This window comes from Sylvia atricapilla, chromosome 11 (assembly GCF_009819655.1).
Source record: "Sylvia atricapilla isolate bSylAtr1 chromosome 11, bSylAtr1.pri, whole genome shotgun sequence".
Classification (NCBI taxonomy): domain Eukaryota; kingdom Metazoa; phylum Chordata; class Aves; order Passeriformes; family Sylviidae; genus Sylvia; species Sylvia atricapilla.
The window spans coordinates 188622-209513 of NC_089150.1; the positions used below are offsets into that span (position 1 = coordinate 188622).

A 20892-nucleotide genomic window follows, 5' to 3' on the forward strand; every position below is an offset into this window, starting at 1 on the left:
TCCTTGCCCCTTTTGTCCTCTTGTTATAACTCACTGAACGGTGAAAACGCTACAGCGATACACGCGTCTCTAAAAGAGCTGCAAGACCTACGAAGGAGCAGAGCTCTTGGGGAGGTTTCTGTTGGTATTTCTGTTTTCAGGTTCCTGTTTCATGTGCGTGATTTGGCACAAGTGTGCAGGGAACGGGCAGGAAAAGGGGTGGGTGAAGGATGGGAGACGTGGCAGTCACTAGGTGGCACAGCAAGCACGTCTGAGAGCTGTCGAGGGCCTGTGGGGGCCTCGGCCGTGCATTTCGCAGGAATTTGCTGTAAAGGTTTTTCTCCTGCCTGTGAGCTGTGAGCCCTGTGGATCGGGGCAGTCCATCCTCTCTCGCCGTTCCCAGGTAGCGAGAATCAGGTGTGTAAGTGTTATAAGTAAATAAATGTTTCTAGGGGCTAAAGGTTAAGTGTTGTAAGCAAGTCATGTTTCTGAAAGTTATGTGTTAAAAGTTGTAAGATAGTTATAACGGAGTTCATGACCCTGTGAACACTGAAGGCGAAAACCTGGTAACTGCTGAAAAGATGACATCACGTAAGCAGTGTCAGCGCTCCGATCCTGGATTGGTGGAGGCAGTGGACCAATCATTCGACGCCCTGGCAAAATGATTGGTCCAGGATGATCCTCGCTAAAAGCCAATCAGACCGCAGACAACGAGCCAATCGGAGAGAGGATCCTGAGCGCCCCAATCAAGAGAGAGCAAGAGAGGATAAAAGGGACTTTGGGAATTTTCTGGGGGCGTTTGTGGTGGAGTTTGTTTGCTCTTGTGGTGTGCTGTGCTTTTACGCCGTTACTTTGTATTTTTATCTGGTTTGTGTTGGGTGGTGCCTGGGCTTATCTCGGGCTCCTGTCCTTGGTGCAAAAATAAACGAGGTGTTTTTTGGTGGGTGGGGTTTTTTAGTTTTGGGTGTTGGTTTTTTTTCCCCCGTCTGAGTCTGTGCCTCGTTTACTACATAAGAAAAAGCGAGACTGCACAAAACAGCAAGCTCTTTCCTCAACCCTGTCTCTCCACAGCTTCTGTACAATTCTACAGATGCTCTTGGGGACTGCATTTGTATTGGTAATGGCTCACAGGGAATGAATGCAAACAAGCAGTAGCACAGAAGGACTTGATACAGCCGCAAAGTCAGACCTGTACTGCCCCATCCTGCCACTGGGGTATAAAAGTTAGCTGACAAAACCCCGCGTCTACTAGGTACTTCCTTCTCTTCCACAATCCAAGTCCTTTGCAAAGAGTAAGAAAATAAGTGGTAAAATATGTTTGTGAGTTGTAATAACTCTTAAGTGTGAATTTTAGAACGTGGTCTGTTGCTAAGTTGGTCATTGCTACTGATGTCCAAGAGGAGAAATTTCAGTGGGAATACGGCTGAGAAGGGGGGCACAGTTGGCCCCATAGCCATGGCACAACTCAATCAGAAATATGTTCCAGTTGGGGTCACCTGTGTTCTTTGACTTCTTATAATACCTTCGGTGCCATTCGGAATGTTTGATAATGGAATCTGACCTCAGGACAATAGAGGTAAATGCAAATGATGCCTGTCTACTTCTCAGGGTAGTTAAGTGAAATGTTTTTCACGAACATACTGAAAAAAGTATCTGAAATTGAACAGCATTTGAGTTCAATATAGACTCTGTAAACAGAGTGTAAGCAGAGTGAAAAATCAGGCTGTTCTTGGGAAAATCAGAATGTTCTTTGCAAATATTCCCTAAACAAAATGGTCACTTAATTTAACTTAATGCTGTTTTTAAATTTTGCCTAAATACAATTTTATAATTACCCCACTGAAGTGGGTAGCACAAAACTCACAGCATCAATGATCTTTAATTTTAATTTAGTAGAGATGATGTTTTGTATGTTCGTTTAGGTGGATCTTACCCAAAATTTCCTGTATTTTCATTTTGTTCAGAGAACTAAAATATTTTCATGTTGCTGATCATTTTACCAAAGCTCATGTACTCAATGCACCCAAGTTGCTTATACTAAACATTTTTGATACATAACAAATCTGTTTAATTAGTCTGTGTAGACAGGATAGAAGCTACATTTCCATGCCAAGCCCATGATTTTTACTGTGTTTGCAGTCTCGTCAATCCAAACTGACAGCCTCATGGCTAGTTTGTAAGAGCGACAGCTGACTACTTGTTGAGCTCCTTTTATCTGATTTGTTGGTTAACTGCTTTGGTACCTGCAAGCCAGTAATCATCTCAAGTTTGTTTGGTCCCTTGACACTGCTGAATAATCTGTCATATTGGTTGTGAGTGCTAGGCAGCACTTATATAAACTAGGTGAATGATAAAGAGGAGAGATGGGAAGATTCAGAATTCTTTTGCATTTACATTTAATTTAAAGGTTGAACTGTGAGAGCTGTACACCACAATGCCTGAATTAACTTCAAATGCCAAGTACACCGTATTTGTGTGCTCTCTTCTAGCCTCTCATCTTTTCTTTTGTCTACAGACTTGAGCAGCACCCAGTCCCCTTCTTGAAGACAGCAGTAGAATACCCCCACCAGTTTGTATTTGACAGGGAAAGATTTATGATTTGTTTTGTAGGGTTGTTATTGCTCTCTTTTTCAACACCATTTGCTTGTTCAAGGAGATTGTTTTTTGTCTTGACTGTTTTGGCTCAGAGAACCTTTCGTAAATTCTTATTATATTTTTCATTTGTCTTGACTTTTCTCCTTTTTTCACAAAGCTTCTTCAGATACCCCACACGGTATCAGCTTCAAAATCATGAGGGAACTTATGGTGGAAACATATGTTTCTCTGTGAAAATTACTTTAAATCATCAATCATGTTTCAGGCTGACTCTTCAGATCACTTTCCCTGGTTTTCTGAGTCATAATCTAACATTTTCCTCATACCAATCAGCTATTAAATTGTCTATGCTACATCATATTTATTGCATCCATTATAGAAAGAAGATGGCAATGAGCTAAGTGTGGCGTGTTGGGTCCTTGTTTACCCACATTCCATTTTGTAGGAGTTTTTGTGCAATTTATTAAGTCCAGATCCCCCCTCTTTACAGTGTGTGTGAACAGGAAGAAAGTGAGGACATGATAGCTGTTAGTGTTCCTTCAGTCAACGCTTCTGTGCTGTCTTGTCTGGCTCACTGGCTGTCAGTTCAAACCACAGTGGCTGAAATAAATTCAAGAGCTGGTCTCACCTTTTGGCTGGGATCATTCTATTGTGTTGGTGTCTGACATGCCTCATCCCTGTGAGAAATGGGTATCCTGCTCTAGCATACCGATACAGTTTATGATCTAGTAACACTCCTTCAGCCAATGTTCCTTCCATCTTGTGGAAGCAGACAAGGTGAATTGTCTGGTGCCTGACAAATATCCTTTCCTTGGTTTCCTTCTTAGTACTTTTAAGCTGTATTGGTTTCATCAGGGAAACAAAGCACGAATGTCTTCACATAGGTCTAAATGCAATCTTAAAGCAGGTACATTAACTAATTTTTCTCATGGCGTTTCCCATCTGGTTTTATTGAAGGTCTCTGTGTCCCTGCAGGAGTGAGTAGTTTATGCTCTTCTTTTATTGGAAAGGGAAGAGAGGCTTCTGCACTCTAATGCTGATAGTCCACATACCCATTTCCTAGAACCAAAAGGATTTCCCTGTCTTCGTTTTCTGTGTCACATCTCTGTACAATCTAGACCTCACACAGCCTCATCCCTCTTGCGTTCTCCACTTGACTTCTTTCAGTCGTATTTTTTCATGCATAGCATTGTCCTGACCTGGCTGATGCTTTAAAGTTGCGGCTGATCCTTTAATGTTAACTGAGTTACTATGGAAGTGCTGACTACTGTAGCTGTGGTGATGATGTTGTTTTCAAACTTTCTTCAACTAATGAGTGGTTATAAGTGGTAATAAAGGTGTGTGTTTGGGCCACAGGTCCCTTGGAAACACTCAGCCCATGGTAATTACAGTGGGTCAGCAAAGAGGCCAAGGCTTATAAGTGTGTGGGAGGGGGCATAGAATAGTACTGGTTAGAGATGTTGAAAATAGTTGCAGGAAATGTTAATTATACGGCTGGTTCACATGAACTTCCTCCTCTCATTAAAAACAAAGCTCATTTTGAAGACACTTGTAAAATCTGTGCTTTAGAAATCAAGCTCCCTTATGTCTCAGTAGCCGGTAATACTCAGTTATATGGAAAACTGCAATGGAATCAACAAAGAACTCATCTGTGCAAAGTTGTTTTGGCCTCAGTTAAGGCTGGAAATAAGATTTAGCATGACTGTGCTGCCACATTAATTGCACAACTTTGCTCTGTGGATTTAATTCAGATTCTGCAGAGGAGATTTTTCTGCTGACTTCCATGACCTTTGGACCAAGTCTGCTGCTGGTTTGTTCTCATTCCTGAAGAGCGCCATCCTGTCTGACAGACAGATAGTGCACTTCCTCAGAGAACTGTGCAACTGGAAGGCCTGGTTCTGCACTTCGCATAGTGTGAATGACAAAGCAAAGCTAGTTACTTTGGATGGATGTTTGCTTGGCTATTAAATTCTCTTAAGTTCTAATAAAATGTGACGGTGAGAGAAAGGTAGACAATAAAAATAAGATTATGAGAGAGATATGCAATTAACTAATTCTTGCCTAATATAAAAACTGTATATATATATGTGTTGTTCATATTGCTAAGAGATTGCAATGTATTTACTATTCAAAGAAACATAGCATTAAAGGATAAAAGCTGGGTATTTTCTGCTTAGTTCCTTAGCCAACCTCTAGAGCCAAAAGGCTTTTAAGGTGTAGATAAATCTGACAAATACTTAACTTTGAACTGGTGCTTGTGTGTGTGCTTCATAGTCACGGAAGTGTGAAATCCTCAGTGGCAGTCAATGCTTTGAGAAGGATGTCTGTAGGAGAAAGAGTGTACTTTGCCTGTTAGTATGTCTGCAACACTGCAGATAACAGGAAGAAATTAATAAATAGAGATGAAACTTTCATGCAGATACTGGGAGAAAATGTCCATTTGATTCAAACAAGAATCTGGACAATTTGAAATACTGGAGCAAGTTAAAAAAAAGAACTTTTAAAATGTCTAATCCTTACTGTCACCCATGTTTACCCATTGATAATTTTTCTTTTGAGTTTTTCACTTACTTTGAAGATTTCACAGCAAGTAGTGTTCCCCAGGGTTTAAGAAGCATTCATTCACTGCCAAAAATGGTATTCTTCCGAGAAATCAGTTTTTCCCTGATAAAGTGCAAATGAAACATTTTAAAAAGCATCATATATACTAAGTGTGCTGAAAGAAGTTGAAGTATATGAAATGTCCCCACCTATCTTCTCTCAGGATTTCTTCAGGACTTCTTTATTAGAAACCCCTTGTCGATAGAAGATGTCTGTCCATTTTCACATACTGAACAGCGTTTTACCTCCAAAGTTAGAAATTGTTTGACAGACCATGTTAAGTGTTGATCAGCCTGTGGGCATCTAACTTCAGTGAAAACTGTGAGATGATTAATGATTTTTCTTTAGGGTAGCTAGACTGACTTTCTGCAAAGCTGACTTCTATAATTGAGGAGGAGTTCCAAGTCAGCTAATGTGTCTCAGTGATATTGAGGATGAATGTTAATGGAAAATGTACTAATTTGTTTATAAAAATAGCATTCTAGAAAAATATTGATGTGCTGCAACCTCTTTGAATGTAGAAGAAGTGATATGAGTGCTCAGTAACTGCATATCAGTTGCAAAAATCAGTAAATCTATTGTTTAGGCCCATAAACAGGAAATCAGCTTCTCGTCAAGTTCCCAGTGAAGTGGGTGGCACGATGGATGTGAGTTTAGCTCAGATGTACAATTCTGTGGGTCATACAGGTGGAAGATTTTAAAAGGGAGTCTATCATCCTTCCACTTCAGAAGTTAAACAGTTTTAAGTACAAGCATGTGCTGATCACCAGCATGCAAGGAGATTGTACATAGAAAAATACCCTTTGATGTTATTTTATTTAGCTTGAGTTGGTTGTATGTTTTTCATGCTATTGCAGTGTGTTTGCACAACCAACAAGGACAACAGAGTTGACTATTCATGTTTATTAGATTATTCAAATCAAGTAAACACTTTTGGAAGTCTGACCACAGAAAGTAAAAGCATTCCTTTGAGAGGAGAGAAATCAGAAATCCTCACTGGAAGGAAAGGATCTCTTCTTGCTTTATTATTAAATGTCGGAGGAGAAGGCATGATTTCAAGTGACATGACTGAAGTGTGGACACACCAGGGTGGGAGTTCTAGTGTGGGCTGTACACAGTCAGGGAGGTCACAACGTGTGCTTGAGATATTCAGGGATGCATTAACCGTTTGTACTCTGTAGCCTCCTCGGTGAAAAGGGTTTTCCTGTGCCAGTTCCAAGTCAAACTATGAAGTCACTCATTTATTTTGTTCCAGTTGAAGCTGTTCCTGTCTCTCTATAGTGCTTACTGTCTGGACAGATTGTATGGTACAAGGACTCAGGTGTCCAGAAAGTTATCATTTAGAACAGAAAACCTGCTGCATTTAATTTTGAAACAATTGGCTTTTTTTTTTTTTCTCCCTCACTGTTTACTGATTTCACTGATGTGAGAGGAAACAATTATTCTACTTCAGTAGTGTCAGAACACAAATTTAAGAGCCTGTTTTAGTCATTTGGGAGCACATAGTTGGATTATTCTGGGGTCCGGGCTCCTGAGAAAATAAGTTCTCTTCCTAAAGTGGGGGAATTGAAGATTCTCAGTACTTGCCTGTTCCATTCAGATGAGTCCTTTAATTCCTTTGCTTCAAGTGTGTGACAAGGCCATTAACTTGGATGGGAACATTAACACACTGAAAGGCAGGTGCAGAGGTCAGCAACAGGAAGCCAAAAAGAGGTGAAGGGAATGTTCTGGTGATCTGGCAGTTCATTTCATCAAATTCAAGTGCTACACGATTATTTCCTCATTCCTCTGCTTCACTCTCCCGTGCTGATCTCTTTCCTGGGTGCTGACGCTTTTCTTCTACCCTGTCTCTGCTAATATCTGCTAAATCAAGCAACAATCTGCCTTTGTGACAGGTGAATGACTCCTGAATGTTGCAGGGGCCTGTGTCATCTGAGCTGTCAGAATTCCAGTGTCTTTTTCCAGGATGCTGGCGTTTCTTACCGTATAGCTCTACCTCGTAATTCCAGCCTCTTTTGCTAGGACGCTGGTGCTTGTACATCAGATGTTCTCTTTTGGATAACTCATTGCTGTAGGTTGGCTGTGCCCTAGGGCTATTAGCAAACTGATCCAACAGTGACTTTCTGCCGGGAGGCTGTTGCCTTTTCAGTTCCAGATAGACGTCAAGGTCATCTTCCATCTCTCTTTTTCCTGGATGCTGCCTCTTCTGAATGTCTCCATAAGATGTCTTTTCCTCAACATCTCTTTTTCCAGGATGCTGCCTCTTCTCTGGGTTACTTAGGTACTTTTTCCCAGGGTGTTGTCTTTTGGAAAGCCATTGTAGCAGAGGGGCATTTGATTCTGACCAAGGAAAAGAATAACATTAATAAGACCCATAATCCTCCCTAAGGAAGTTGTAATGGGAATTTGTGGAGCAGGATCATAATCATAATCCTGCTCTTTGAAAGCCAACTCAGTATTTCCAGCTACCAGTCATAACATTATCAGTATCTCTTATACATTCTTAAGCTCTTTTTAATATTTCAGGTCTTGGATCAACATAAGCAATTCGCAGCATTGATGTGAAGAGGGAGGATGGCTTTTTCTGTGGGCACCTGGGGCCAGCTCGTCTTCCACTCTGGAAGGGCCCTGTGCTCCTGTTTGCTGGCAGGCACCTCTGTGCTGTTTCTTGCAGTCCCTGAGTCTGATCTTCCACTGCTGTGACTACTGGTAGCAGAGCATCTACAAGGTGGGAAGTGCAGACACTGGAGCAGGCTCTGACATTCCCAGCCATGGAAACGGCCTGCCTCTGTTGGGGGGTAGGAACCAGTGGCTTAAGGCAGTAGGAGAATGCCAGCATCCCCACCTCTAATTTACAGTAGGTACAGGGCCCACAACTGCAGAATGTCCTCCATGGGTCACCTTAGAGCTTCCCTAGGGAAGGACCTGCCAGACAAGCCGGTTTTCTGTGACAGGCTTCTACCTTTTTATTGCACAGCAGCTGCTTAATGATACAGCTTTTCCTGAGCAGAAAGATCTTAAGAGAAGAAAGCATCTATGAAGAATTCTCTGTCAGTGTATTGCAACAGCCCTCTTATCCTTCCCCTTCCTTTTAGTTCCAGTTCTAAGTGTGAACATTAAGATCTGGAAATCATACCTCGGATCTAATGATCTTAGCCAAGTCCCATCCCATCACCACATGGGTGTCCCCAGTGAGAGAAATACCTTTATTAATCTCTTCTTCCTTTTCAGCTTTCTTGAAGGCAGACTGAACAATGAGGCTTTCAGATCTCTGAAGGATGTCATTCAGGGGACTTTTTCCCATGTTCTCACTCTCCTCTGGAAGGAGATGTCCTCCGTTGAGGCAAACACCACATGAGGTCAAACAGAGGAGTAGCAGTGGCAGCTGGATAGATGCCATTGTGGGACAGGGGTTCCTGCAGCTTCCACTGAACAGAGAACAACAGGGGAGGAGGATGGAGCAAGCAAACTAGCAATAACAGCAATATTTCCAGACACTGAAAAAACAAATATGGCACTGCTGCAGAAATTGAAATTTTTAGGGTCTTCCCTCATTTCCATTACTAACTGTCTGTTTGTTTTTTATCCTCCAAAGTACCTAAATTCTACATAATTAAAACCAGGTAGTTGTTAATTTTCCTGACAGAATAAATAAGATATGAACTTCCTTAGGCACAGGTGATTCTGAAAAACAGTGATTTTACTCTGCTTTCTGCCAAGAGGCAAACATAATTTCCCCCTTGAACTCTGTACACACAATGTACACACAGGCATCTATGCTTGCTATCTCCACCAGGCAATTCCCTTTCCTAAGGGTTCATTTTAAAATGATACTGAGATTAGCAGGACTTCAATTCTACCTTTAGTTAAAGCCACATTTAAATAGTTTTTCTATACATTTAAAGTGGCCATGTGCCTGGATATTTGTCAGGCTGACAAGACAGCTATGTTCTGTGGGGCAGGGAGATTTCTTGCATGGAAAGAAATGAGGGAAGTACCTTATATTTTTTTTCAGAGACATAATTATAATTGTATCCTCTATTACCTCTTGCCCAGATACCAAGTATTTTTCTATTTTTTCTAGCTAGCACTGAATTCCTAACACATTTAGGGATTTATTTTACAGTAAACAGAGTTCCTTCAGTAGAGTGGAATACATCTTTAATACAACTATAGCAGTCATTTAGCTTAATTATATCATCAGAACATAAAAGAAATCACAATTTTATGAAGTCCCACAAATTTCCCAAGTAGAAAGTGGGTTCATTAACTTTGTTATTTGCAGGTTTTTATCAGTTCTGACAAAATCCTTGAGTAACAGCCCTAAGAACATCACACAGGCACTTTGACTCAGATCAGTCTTTAGACAGAAAGGTAGAATCTGCTAAAAAGGAAATTATTTGATAAATTACCTGATTTGTAGTTTCAGATTTCTGCTTGATGCATCTGCCAAGTCCTTTAAAGCTGTTTGTGCACCTGAGCTTTAGAGTTGCCCTTTTGCTGCTGCAGGCACACAGAGTGTCCAAGAGAAGCGTTGCCGTGTGCTCTCTGCACAGCTCACATCTCTGTACTTATACTGTACTGCCTCTGCACCCCTTATGCAAACAGCCCTGAGGTAATTTAGGGGAGATGATGTGTGCTTCTTTTTTTTACTGCTCTCAGAGAATTGCATTTTAAATGCATTTTAGGATTCACAGTTATCTGCTGGCCTCCATATATCCATGCTTGACTCCCAGAAATTGTTATTTTCCTATTCTCCAAATAGATTATGTTGAATTTAATGTAACTCAGCATAAAGAAAAAGAGGTTTTCTTTGCTTAACAAAACTAATCTTGTTTGTCTTCTACTAAGAAAGTGTTTTAGAATGAAAGCAGAGAGGTAGGTAATTAATTAGGTTAGGGAAGGAAGTGGCAAAAATGTAATGCATTATATTTAAATAGATGTATATTATAGATTCTTATTCTGAATGACACTATACTGTTTCTGGCTCACATTTCCATATTTTTTGGCATAGGCTTCCACAAAAGGCATTTTAGAATATGGGGTGCATAGCATTAAATATTAAAACATGTTTATATTGCTGGTATGTGCCTCAAAAAGCATTGTATTATTGTAACTGGAAATAAGACTCCCTGTCTTTAACCCATCTGTGTACTTAAGATACTGTGCTCCACACAGTACTGCTCAAACAGAGTGCACAACTTTTTTGGCATTTTCTAGGCATAGAAAGTTCTTAAGGTCTCTCAGGTATAACACCTGAGTTTAAAAAATTACTGTATTGCCTTATAAATGAGAGTGGGCATTAAAGAAATGGAAAACCACTTGGTTTCATTCTCATTAAAATCTGCTTCTTGACACTTTTGAACTTTCCTCTAGGGAACATGGGTGAAGTCCTGTGTTACAATTACATCCCCATGCAAAGCTCCTCAGGTGAAAAATTATATTTACAGTGCAATGCCCAAGACTTCCAGTCTGGCCAGCTTTGCCTCTTTGCTCGGACTGATTTTATCTTATTTTGGACTCATTTAGTAGAATTTTAATGCTTTGTTTAAAGGAAGAAAGTTAAAATTAAACACCTCAAAGAGAAGTGGTTTTTCATGAAAAATGTCCTTCTTCTATTTCACAGCTGGAAACTGTCTGTTTTTAATATGATATCCTTCCTTTAAAAGTTCTATTTTGCTTTTTTCCAGCTACATTTTTTCAGTTTCATTTTACCCACAAGTGATTTTTCTATTTATAAGATTTCTGGAGGTTTATTTTATAAGGGTAAGTGTTCTTTCCTTCCCCTCACCGCGTAATTACTCATGTCACTGAGATGAACTCATGGGTAGGTGGGACAGTTTTTTTTCTTGTCACAAATGCACTGACAACCCAGACTTGCCCAGAGCTTGTGTCAGCACAGGGTTTGTCTCCTAGTCCACATCTAAGTCTGTGGTAGGTTCTAGAATTGCACAGAGATGTTGAACTACCACATTTCACACCTAGATACGGCATTTCAGCTCCACTGTGATCTTCAACCCCTTTGTCCAAATGCTGTATTTTATTACAGGTGCATCAAGTCCCTCAATCTTTTGGATCAGCTCAGTTGAGGAAGTTCCTGATTTTTCTTTTAAACATTCTCAAGGGCACCCCAGCTTCTCAAGGGGCTTCTAAATGAAGGAACTGGGAGGCAGACAAGTCCTCCAAAAGCAGAGTCAGACCCATACACGTGATCTGTGAGGACTGAGGCTGTGTTGTTACCCACTCCAGCTTACATGTTGCTGGTGTTGCTAACTGCAGTCACTAACTTGTGCACTTGTCCAGCTCAGAGCTGATGTTCGTAGCGATGGGGCCGTAGCACTGGGGCTAGTTAGAGCCAGGTGAAGGAATTGGCCTGGAGAATATGGTGAAATTATTGGAAGCTCTGCTGGCTGATGCTGAATGGCACTTGAAGCATGACCTGAACATGGTAAGGACGTGTGAAGGATCCCTCTTGAAAGCTGTGTAACTTTCAATTGACACTTCCTTCTCAAAAATTCCAGAAATGGTAAAATGTTCTGCTCTGACTGTAATCCCCAGAGTTTCACAGTTTTGCAAACATACAAGTGTTGAAGCTTAATTGTCTTGAATTCATTGAAACTAATCGAAAACCCTTTGAGGAAACTTAATATATGGAGAGATTAGGCCTTCTGTTTTAAATAATGAGTAGGATGAGTATTGAAGGAGATTGAGAACATTTATTTCTTTGTGAGGAAGCCCTTAATAGAATTACTGAGTAAATTCCACATAGAACACATACACAGCTCCCCTCATCAATTTCAATCCAAAAAGGGAACTATTATATTAGAAGGAAAGGGCAATATCCCACATAGCACTAAAACTGTTGCCAAAAGGTGTATAAATAACATGTTGCTTGTCTCGGCTAAATAGTTTTATTGTTCCATGAGGAAGCAAACCCAAAGCATTATGACACTAATGCCACATACTGGTTTACTGACAGATTTTTCAATATTAAACAGCATGTTATAGAGCCAAAACTTGACAGGCTTAATTGTATAGTTAAGAGTCAGACAAACTCACAATTTGTTCCTTCTGGCATGGTGGCAGTTTGGAATTAAGAATCTCAATAGATTCATTGTAGTGGTTCTTTATTTTGTAATTATCTCCACAATGTTTATGCAGGGTCATTTCTATAGTTTTCTAGTCAAGAGAACCCTGTGATTTGGGAGGAAACTGGCCATCATCAGAAAAAATATTTCTGTTCCCTGTTTCTTGTTTCAGGCACTGTCCAGGATCTTTAAAACCAAATAATGTCACATAATGAACTATGCCTCCAAGCACAAAAAACCCTCCATCCAGCCTGGGTTTTTTTCACAGCTGCTAATGACAGGACTCAAGATCTTGTTCACTTCCAACAGGGATTTAGTCATCAGATGAAGCAAATTTACAGCTCAGCTCACCTTGCCACTATTTTTGGAGTGGGGCAAGTTTCATCAAGTAGCAAGAATAGATTTGGGGAAGTTTGATTTGGGATAATAGAAAACATTCAGCTTACTTTTCAGAAGCTAGGTAAATTAATGTCCAAGCCAGGTAAGGAAACCTGGTGTGGCAGTGTGAGAGTGGGGGTAGCAGCTGCAAAGAGGTCTTGGTCCCAGCTCAGGTGGTGCAAGTGTGAATGCCAGAGTGGCTCCTGGATGGTCAGACAGGAAAGTTTCCTTAACACTGCTCAGAGGCTTGTACCTGCAGGTGCTGCTGTGCTCTTCAGAGCCCAGTGAACCAAAGGGGAGCTATAGCTATCCTATTATCTTTAACTGCCATAAAGTAATATTGTCCTTGTGTTATTGAATTTTCAGCATCCAAATGATGATGGAAATTTTCCAAGCAGATGTGCTTTCTCCAGGGTCCTTGCAGATGTTTCTAATTAACGTGACTGTGCCTGAACAACTTTGTCTCAATTCCATGGCAATTCTCCTGGTGCTCAAGAGTGTAACAGCTTAGGCTTGACTCGTTCAAACTTGTATTTTTCTTATTCCAGTAATGTTAACACAAACTCTGCAGTCTGTCTAGCAATGGGAACAGAGCACAAATGAAAAACAGTTTGTTTTTTAAAGAGACTTACATATCCAACTAAGGAAAAACAATCAATGACCGTTTAGGTGCTTCTGACTGAACAAAATGTCTTTAAATTAAGTCTCACATCTCATATGAGACTCGAAAACAAGAACACTCTGACTTCCTAATTTAGCCACTGAAGAGCAAAGAAAAAAGTTTGAGTTGTTGGCCAGGTGACATGTATGCTTCCACCAGGGGTCTTCAGCAGGGGAGGATTTTTCCTTTGAGCATCTCTCCCAAGGAACAAACTGCCTTTAGGGGAGCAGAAAGACTGGGGAGAAAACTAAAATACTCAACTGGTGACCCTGAAATTAAGCAGCAGTTGGTGATGATTTTCTGATATTTTTCTTCATTTAAAGAACTCTCGGGTTTTAGAATGAATTGGTGGTACAAGGGTTGGAGCACAGTCACACAGCTGGAGGTACTGAGAGTAGAATTGGGGCAGCTGGTGTTAAAACTGCTTTATCTGTGTCATTGTTAACCATAGCTAGATCTAATTGCACATAATCACTGAAAAGACACTCTCATTCCCCTTTCTTCGTATCCACACTGCTCCAAATACTTGCTTGTATAAATTGTAGGGACTGCTCAGCCCCAGTTGATTTAATTTAGCATATTGATGGATCAAGAAGGGTCAGAATGAGGCACAGAGCTAGACATTCCCATGACAAAGACTGAAAAGATACTCTGCTTTCATCCGGATGCAATAAGACCTGCTTCTCAGTGCAAGTAATTCTGGGATGGCAACAAATTGTGTTGTTGATCTTTGCTTATTTTTTCAAGGGTGGGCATGGTGTTATCTGCCTTTTTAGAAAGACGTGAATAAACTATATGTATTAGTATTAGGAATTAAAAGTCTCTTGGACCTGCTAATTATCTGAGCCACAAAAGTGGAGCTGCCAAGTTGCTCTTATAATTATCAAAAAGTTAGATCTTGTATGGAAGTAAGAGCCAAAGTGATTAAGAATTCATTTGCAAAGCAAGCAAAGATTACAAACTTGTTTGTTTTCTCACATCTGCTCTCCACATCAGCAGTACAATAAAGCAAGGCACAGCTAATGCACTTTTCCCCAAAATTGATACTGCACTCAAGGGAATATGATCAGCTGAGGCTTTGGAGATCACATCACCATTTGCTCAATTATAGCTAATGACAACACAGTCCCACTCCCAGTCCCAGTCAGGTCCCAGCTCGGTCCCGGCCTGATCCCAGCTCTGGTCCCACCTCCGGTCCCAACCCGATCCCATCTCGGTCCAAGCCCATTCCCAGGCCGGTCCCAGCCCGATCCCAGCCCTAACCTATCCCGATACGATCCCGTTCCCAGCCCGGGGCACGGCTGCCCCCTGCCGGACGGAGCTGTCCCCGGGGCCGTGGGTTTCGGGGCTCCGCCCGGTGTGTTCTCCGTGTCCCCCCTGCGCTGTGTTCAGCCGGTGCGAGCGCAGCCCACGCGCGTGTGACACTTTTGCCCCCGGGTGTGACCCCTGGGCACCTCCTGGGGTTACGCGGTGCGAGGTGTGGGTGCCCGTGGGCAGCGTTGTGTTCCACCCGCTGCTGCGGCTGCCCGTCGGCAGTTGTGGGGTGCACGGGCCGCTGAAGTGGGGCCCAGTGAGCCCAGGTGCTGTTAGGTGCTGACACTGCTGGGGAGAAGAAGGAGATTGCATACAGTCGGTTAACGCTCAGGCTCCGAGCAGCAGCTATGCCTTACGAAGGGGAAAAGCTGTCCAGGGTTTCATTCCAGTGCTCTGCACAGCCCTGGGAATCCACGGCAATCCAGTCACAGAACAAGGACACGTGCTGGTGTACACAGAGAAGTTGTGTAGATTAGCTGTGGGCCCAGGTGTTTCTTGCTGACGTTGAGCGTTACGCTGGGCTGGACCGGGACACTTGAGAAAGGTGTTTTTAATATAGCACTTCTATCCCATCAGTGGGAGTTGATCATACTTACCTAGCTCAAGAGCAATGATGTGAGGTTGACTTTATTTTAAATGCCACATGAAAAAGACTAAATTTTTATTACTATTTGCTTTATTTTCTCTTATTTAAATTAACTTCTTTGGCTGCATTGGAGCAATTACAAGAGAGAGCATCTTGCAAATGGAAGTGAATTTTTCATTATAGTATTGCATTACACCATCATCTAGAGAGTGAAGTGCATCCTTCAAGTTATAATGAGCTGTAATTTCATTGAAGGCTCCATAGGATTTCTGGACCATGAGAGCAAAACAACAGCAATTTAGTCACAGGAGCCAGAAAAGCAAATGACAGCACCTTTAACACTCAGCTGGGAAAATGCTATTGCTCCAAAATACCTCAGACTGGAGCATCTGCTGTGGTGGAAATTCATGGGTTTTACCTTTAAAGGACATTTCAAGCCATAGTAATTATTCAGAGCCAACCCTGGCATGACTGTCCGTTCCTGCTCCTTTGACACAGAGGTCAGAGCCAAGGGATTTTGGCAGTGGAAGGTGGGTTTTCCCTGCTCTTTGAAAGGCTGTGCTATAGCCAGGGCTGAGAGGGCCTGAGGTCCCAAAGCGAGCAGCCACAAAAGGGAGCTGACTCGTGGCTGCCCCCGAAGGGGCCGAGCCCAGCGGGAAGGGGAGACGGAATAGGTGAGTAGAGAAACACCGTGTCTGGAGGTGCGAGGAGCGCCCATCACCGCAGCACAGGGGCCGAGACCAGAACCACCGGAACCGCGCGCGGCCCCGCCCCGCGCGCGGCCCCGCCCCGCGCGCGGCCCCGCCCCGCGCGCGGCCCCGCCCCGCGCGCGGCCCCGCCCCGCGCGCGGCCCCGCCCCGCGCGCGGCCCCGCCCCGCGCGCGGCCCCGCCCCGCGCGCGGCCCCGCCCCGCGCGCGGCCCCGCCCCGCGCGCGGCCCCGCCCCGCGCGCGGCCCCGCCCCGCGCGCGGCCCCGCCCCGCGCGCGGCCCCGCCCCGCGCGCGGCCCCGCCCCGCGCGCGGCCCCGCCCCGCGCGCGGCCCCGCCCCGCGCGCGGCCCCGCCCCGCGCGCGGCCCCGCCCCGCGCGCGGCCCCGCCCCGCGCGCGGCCCCGCCCCGCGCGCGGCCCCGCCCCGCGCGCGGCCCCGCCCCGCGCGCGGCCCCGCCCCGCGCGCGGCCCCGCCCCGCGCGCGGCCCCGCCCCGCGCGCGGCCCCGCCCCGCGCGCGGCCCCGCCCCGCGCGCGGCCCCGCCCCGCCAGCACGTGATCGCCAGAGGCCCCGCCCCTCCCGCACGTGACCTCGGCAGCGTTCTTGGGGCGGGGCCTCGGCGAGCAGATGCCGTGGGAGGGCGCGGCTACTCGCAGGACCCGCCTCCTCCGGTGACGCCACCGCGCGCGCCCGGCCCTACGCCTCGCGCGACGTCACGCGACGGGGCCGGGCGGTGGCGGCGCGCGGGGATGGAGGGGCCGCCGCTCGGCCGGTGGGTGACCGACGGACCGCGAGGTCGGGAACGGAGAGGGGACGGGGTCGGGAACGGGGCGGGAGAGCACCCGGAACCGCGGGACGGGGCCACGGGGCCACGGGACCCCGCCGGCCTGGCCCTGGGTGCGCCCGTCGCGAGCGCTTCACCGCCCCCAGACCCACGGCTCGGCCGCGCTCTCTCTCGCCGCCCCCGCTCCTGCGGCCCGTTTAGGACCCTGTGGCCTAGTTGCGGCGCCGCCGGCCCGCTGGTCGCGTTCCGGGCCGCCGTGCGGGGCGCAGGGCCCAGGCTGCGCGGGGCGATGTCCGGCCCGGCGCTGGCCAGCGGCCCCCGCCGTGGCCCCCGGGGTCGCCCCTGTCCCCGCAGCCCCCGGCCCCTTCCGGGGCCGGCCCCACGCGCCTGTGGCCGGTGATGGGCATTCGCGAGGCACCGCCGCGGCCCTCGCGCCGGTGTAGGGGTGGCTGAGGCGTGTGTTCGCTTCAACGATTCCATGGCTGTCTTTGATGAGATCGTCAAGACGCGAATTATTTCATAGCGAGCTCAAAATTTGCCGGCTTGAAAGCAGATTTTCAGTGACAGGCCTTTAATGTAAAAACTTAAGGTGTAAAGCAGCCGTTTCGAAGCTTTACTAGTGCCAAAATTCACAAGACTTGGAGATGACCCTGTGTTTGTGACTTATATGCAGCTACTGTCACTGGCAACGCAGAAATACCTGGTGTGCATTAGTGACAAATGTGGTGGCCAGCAAAACTCCCGTGGTGGGTGGAGGCATCGCTTTCACTAAAAAACTATCAATAGGGAAACTTAGTGAAGCTTTCTGGGTGGGTAGGTGGTGTAAAGGTCTGAACTGAAGGTACAAGGATTTGAATGGGAGGCTATGGGAGGAGAAATGTAACTCCTACTGCATCAGTAAACAGTGTCCATCCTCCACAAACCTTAAAATCAGGTGTTTCTGCCGCCTGGAAGCCCTTAGTAACAGTCCAGGCTACCGATGTGGTCACTGAAGTAGTGGGCAAGTGCCACTGGGTTCTCCTCAGCTTGGGGAGTGAGTGCTGCTGCCTTACTGACTCAGTCAGGATTAACATGTGGCAACTGATGACTCCATGTTTGATCACGATCCTTCTCTTAGGGTAAATTATGGGTAAAAAAATTGTCCATCTGGAGGTGTCTAGAGGCGAGCAAAGCCCAGTGAATGGGTGTACTCACTGGAAGGGCTGTTTGTGTCTTGGTACCAGGGGGACTCTTCTTTCTCTTGTCTGGAGACAATGGGGCTCCCCAGCTTGCAGGACTTGCACTGCTCAGCAACTCTGCGGCCACACAGGGTTCTGGCACCAAATGAACAAGTTTGTTGGAGCTTTATATCCACTTGTCCAGTTCTGCTGCCTGATAAAGCCACCTAGCTGGTCTGGAAGCCATCCAAAGTATGGAAAAAAACTGAAGACAGAGAGAGATCTACTTAATGTGGAATTTGCTTTAGAAAGAAATTGGAACTTCGGCTTCCATAAAGTTTTGATTTTCCCTCCTCCATTTGCCACAGAAAAGTTGCTGAGTTTGGTTTTCTAAGTAGTTTTGTGTCATGGTTTGAGCTATCTTGCATCTTATTTAATCATAGCTGAAGTTCCTATAATTAAAACCTATGTTTAAATCAGATACAGAATAGAAATAATTTGAAGTCTACAGGTTTTCATTTCTGTGTGCTTAGAGAGTGCATTCTGCAGGAAATGGGCTGTATCTAGCAAGTGGGCTCCTCCAGTGCTTGGGTGAATGGCCTGTGCCTGACTGTGAGCTGGGTACTGTGGCTGCACTGGAGTCAGGCAAACCTCGTGTTGGTGCTTCCTCTGTTCTTTCTGAGAATTGTTTTTGAACCATTCAAAAACACTTGGTGTGATAATATCTTGGGCTTGATTTCTAGGAATTTTTGCTTAGGGCTCTAGGGGAGGAGTCTTCCCTCTCTGCTGGCATTTCCAGGTGTGGCATGTTCTCAGGTGGTTCTGTAGCTGTCTGCCAGTGAGAGCTGGGCTTTGGCACCTGGATTCACCAAGTGCAAGGTGTTTCTCAGGTGAGCTGCTTCTTGATGGACCTCCTCAGGAGTCTCCTCACCCCTGAAATACAGGGAGTGTCTTCGCTGTGCCTGTCCCCTAAGGTGTGGTGAAGGCTGGTTGCTGTGGCACACTGGATGCTGCTCGGCACAGAGGTCCTGCACTCTCCATGAGGACGGGAGTTCACGGGGGCTGGTGTTACCTCTCTGAGGCCAGGGTGGGGTCTCAATAGCGAGACTTGTTAAAGGTGGTTTGTAGGCAATGAGTCCTGAGTAGCCCAGGTGACTTCCTGAGGTCCTTTCCAAGGTCAGCAAATCTGTGAACTTGGCACAATGTTTTCTAGAGGATAAACTGACGTCTCTGGGAAGAGTGAAGATTGCTGAATGAAATGGAATGTGAGGGTGGCAGGCTAGACGTGCATTGTCTGCGCTTCTAGAAACTCAGTGTTCTGCTGTGATTAAATACTTAAAATACTTAACTCCTCTAGGCAGTTGAGACCCTGGATATTGTCACAGCACAATGAGCTGATTCTTTGGGTTTGAATTTAAGCTCCAAATTCTCAAAATTGTTCTTCCAGCCAAGCGTGTTAAGGAAAAAGGAAAGAAGGAAACAAGCAATTGTGTGGAGTTAAGTATGTTTTTGCAAAATGTAATGTCCTTATACTTTCAGATGCGTTTTTTTTGGAAATGCAGATCTAGTTGACCCTTTTTAATTATAGAGAAGAATCCTACTCATGTACCAAAAATACAAAATACTTCTATCAAAGTAAAATTGAAAACTCTGATTTGGAAGCTAGATCTGACATACCATGTGAAATGCCGACACAGAACAGATTGTCTCTGCCCCAAAGAAGTTCATGTTTTATTATCCAAATAATTTTATTTATAAATCCCAACCTGAGAAGTTCAGAAGTTTGCCAGCACTCCTGAACATTTTTGCCATGCAGGTATCCCCTAAGTGTGTACTTTATGTGCATACTGTGTTGGGCTTCCTTCACGCACTGTTGGTTCTCATTTTGGACAGTCGCTTAAATATTTAGTCTGATACTGGTCACACGAGCACCTCTGTGGGAAAATACCAAGTGAACATCAAGGCCTTCGGTGAGCTGGGAAGGTTTGTCTGAATCAGGGCAATCTGTGATGTGGTATAGTGTTGCATGCTCTGATGTGATTGAACACTGTTTGAATGCCTAGAGGATTTCCCTTCTTGAGATAATTTATTATGTTAAAGTAGTCAGAATATGAGGTAACTTAAGAGGCTGCTTCTGATTTTAATTATGTCAAAGCTACTAGAAACGCAGTATTTCAAATTAGTTAATTCTTTTCTCTGAAGGGGAGTCTGAATATCTGTACTGCTTTATTGTTTATCAGGTATTAATGGTGTTTCTTATTATGCTTGTTAATTTTGGCAGGTCTTTCTCCTCTACAAAGAAGCTTTGCTGACAAGATTTACTCTGAAAATGACGTACAATACTGACTGCAGATGTCTGCAAATGTAGAAGCTGATAAATCATATCTTCTTCCCTCTCCTGACTTTCCTGTTTCCTGTGGAATTTATACTTCTACATTTTTTTCAAGTTAGATGTCTGTTGATGACATTTGGATTACAACTGTGAGCGTATCTATGCAAAGAGGCATGCTACCCTGAGCACTTCTGAGGTATGTACGCCTGCTATGACTTAGAGCATATGGAAAGGAAAGGCTATCTGATAAGGGCAAAGAGAGCTCTAGATGTACATATTCTAGATTTAGGCTGATGTGCACCATTTTAGCAGTAGAATATACATACATGCAGTGAGGCTGCAGGAGCACCAGAATACCCAGCTGGCATTGTATGGAGGGCGACCTTGTTTGAACCTGCTGTGGGAGTACTCAAAAGACTGTCTTGAGAAAAGCTGTACTCACTGCTCGCCCATTCAGTTCCTAGATACCACCATGGTCTGCAGAAATTGTCCTTGAAGTATGTGACAGACATGTAGCAGTGATTGAAATGTGTCTGGGAGGCCATGGTGGTTGCTCTATTTGCTTAGATAAAGCACTCACATGAAGTTACAGAGTACTTGCCTTAAACTGGGAGGCATCTGGAATGAAGATTAGGAAAGAAAGATTTTTTTTTCTTGCCTTCCTGTGCACAGGTGCTGGCACAGTGTGTGTGCCCCCAGAAAGGAGCAATCTC

The 20892-nt window shown here is 44.8% G+C and overlaps 2 protein-coding genes across 10 annotated transcripts in view; one reads left to right on the plus strand and one right to left on the minus strand.

Annotated features, from left to right (window-relative positions):
* Positions 1–6030: 6030 nt before the first annotated feature.
* TRH (thyrotropin releasing hormone) lies at positions 6031–8610 on the minus strand. The gene is made up of 2 exons (XM_066327061.1): positions 8380–8610; positions 6031–7515 (listed from the first exon to the last, which is right to left on the minus strand). Exons 1-2 carry the CDS (start codon positions 8573–8575, stop codon positions 6956–6958), a joined length of 756 nt encoding a protein of 251 aa, XP_066183158.1. The 5' UTR covers positions 8576–8610; the 3' UTR covers positions 6031–6955.
* Positions 8611–16542: 7932 nt separating this feature from the next.
* The window catches only part of TMCC1 (transmembrane and coiled-coil domain family 1), a 66035-nt gene continuing 61685 nt past the window's right edge, over positions 16543–20892 (plus strand). For 3 of the 9 annotated variants that reach the window (XM_066327103.1, XM_066327107.1, XM_066327110.1), the window contains exons 1-2: positions 16551–16701; positions 20129–20375. The gene's annotated coding sequence lies outside the window, so the exon portion shown is untranslated. Of the gene's footprint in view, positions 16702–18663; positions 18738–20128; positions 20376–20892 lie in introns of those variants that run through there. The other 6 variants (XM_066327104.1, XM_066327105.1, XM_066327113.1 and 3 more) reach the window with 6 other exon arrangements.

Bases quoted from the DNA above. Each gene is read 5' to 3' on its own strand.
- TRH (XM_066327061.1), bottom strand. From the start codon at position 8,575: ATGGCATCTATCCAGCTGCCACTGCTACTCCTCTGTTTGACCTCATGT. The intron at 7,516-8,379 runs GTATTTCTCTCA...TTCCTTGGTCAG, and splicing joins GGAAGAAGAGATTAATAAAG to AATCAAATGCCCCTCTGCTA.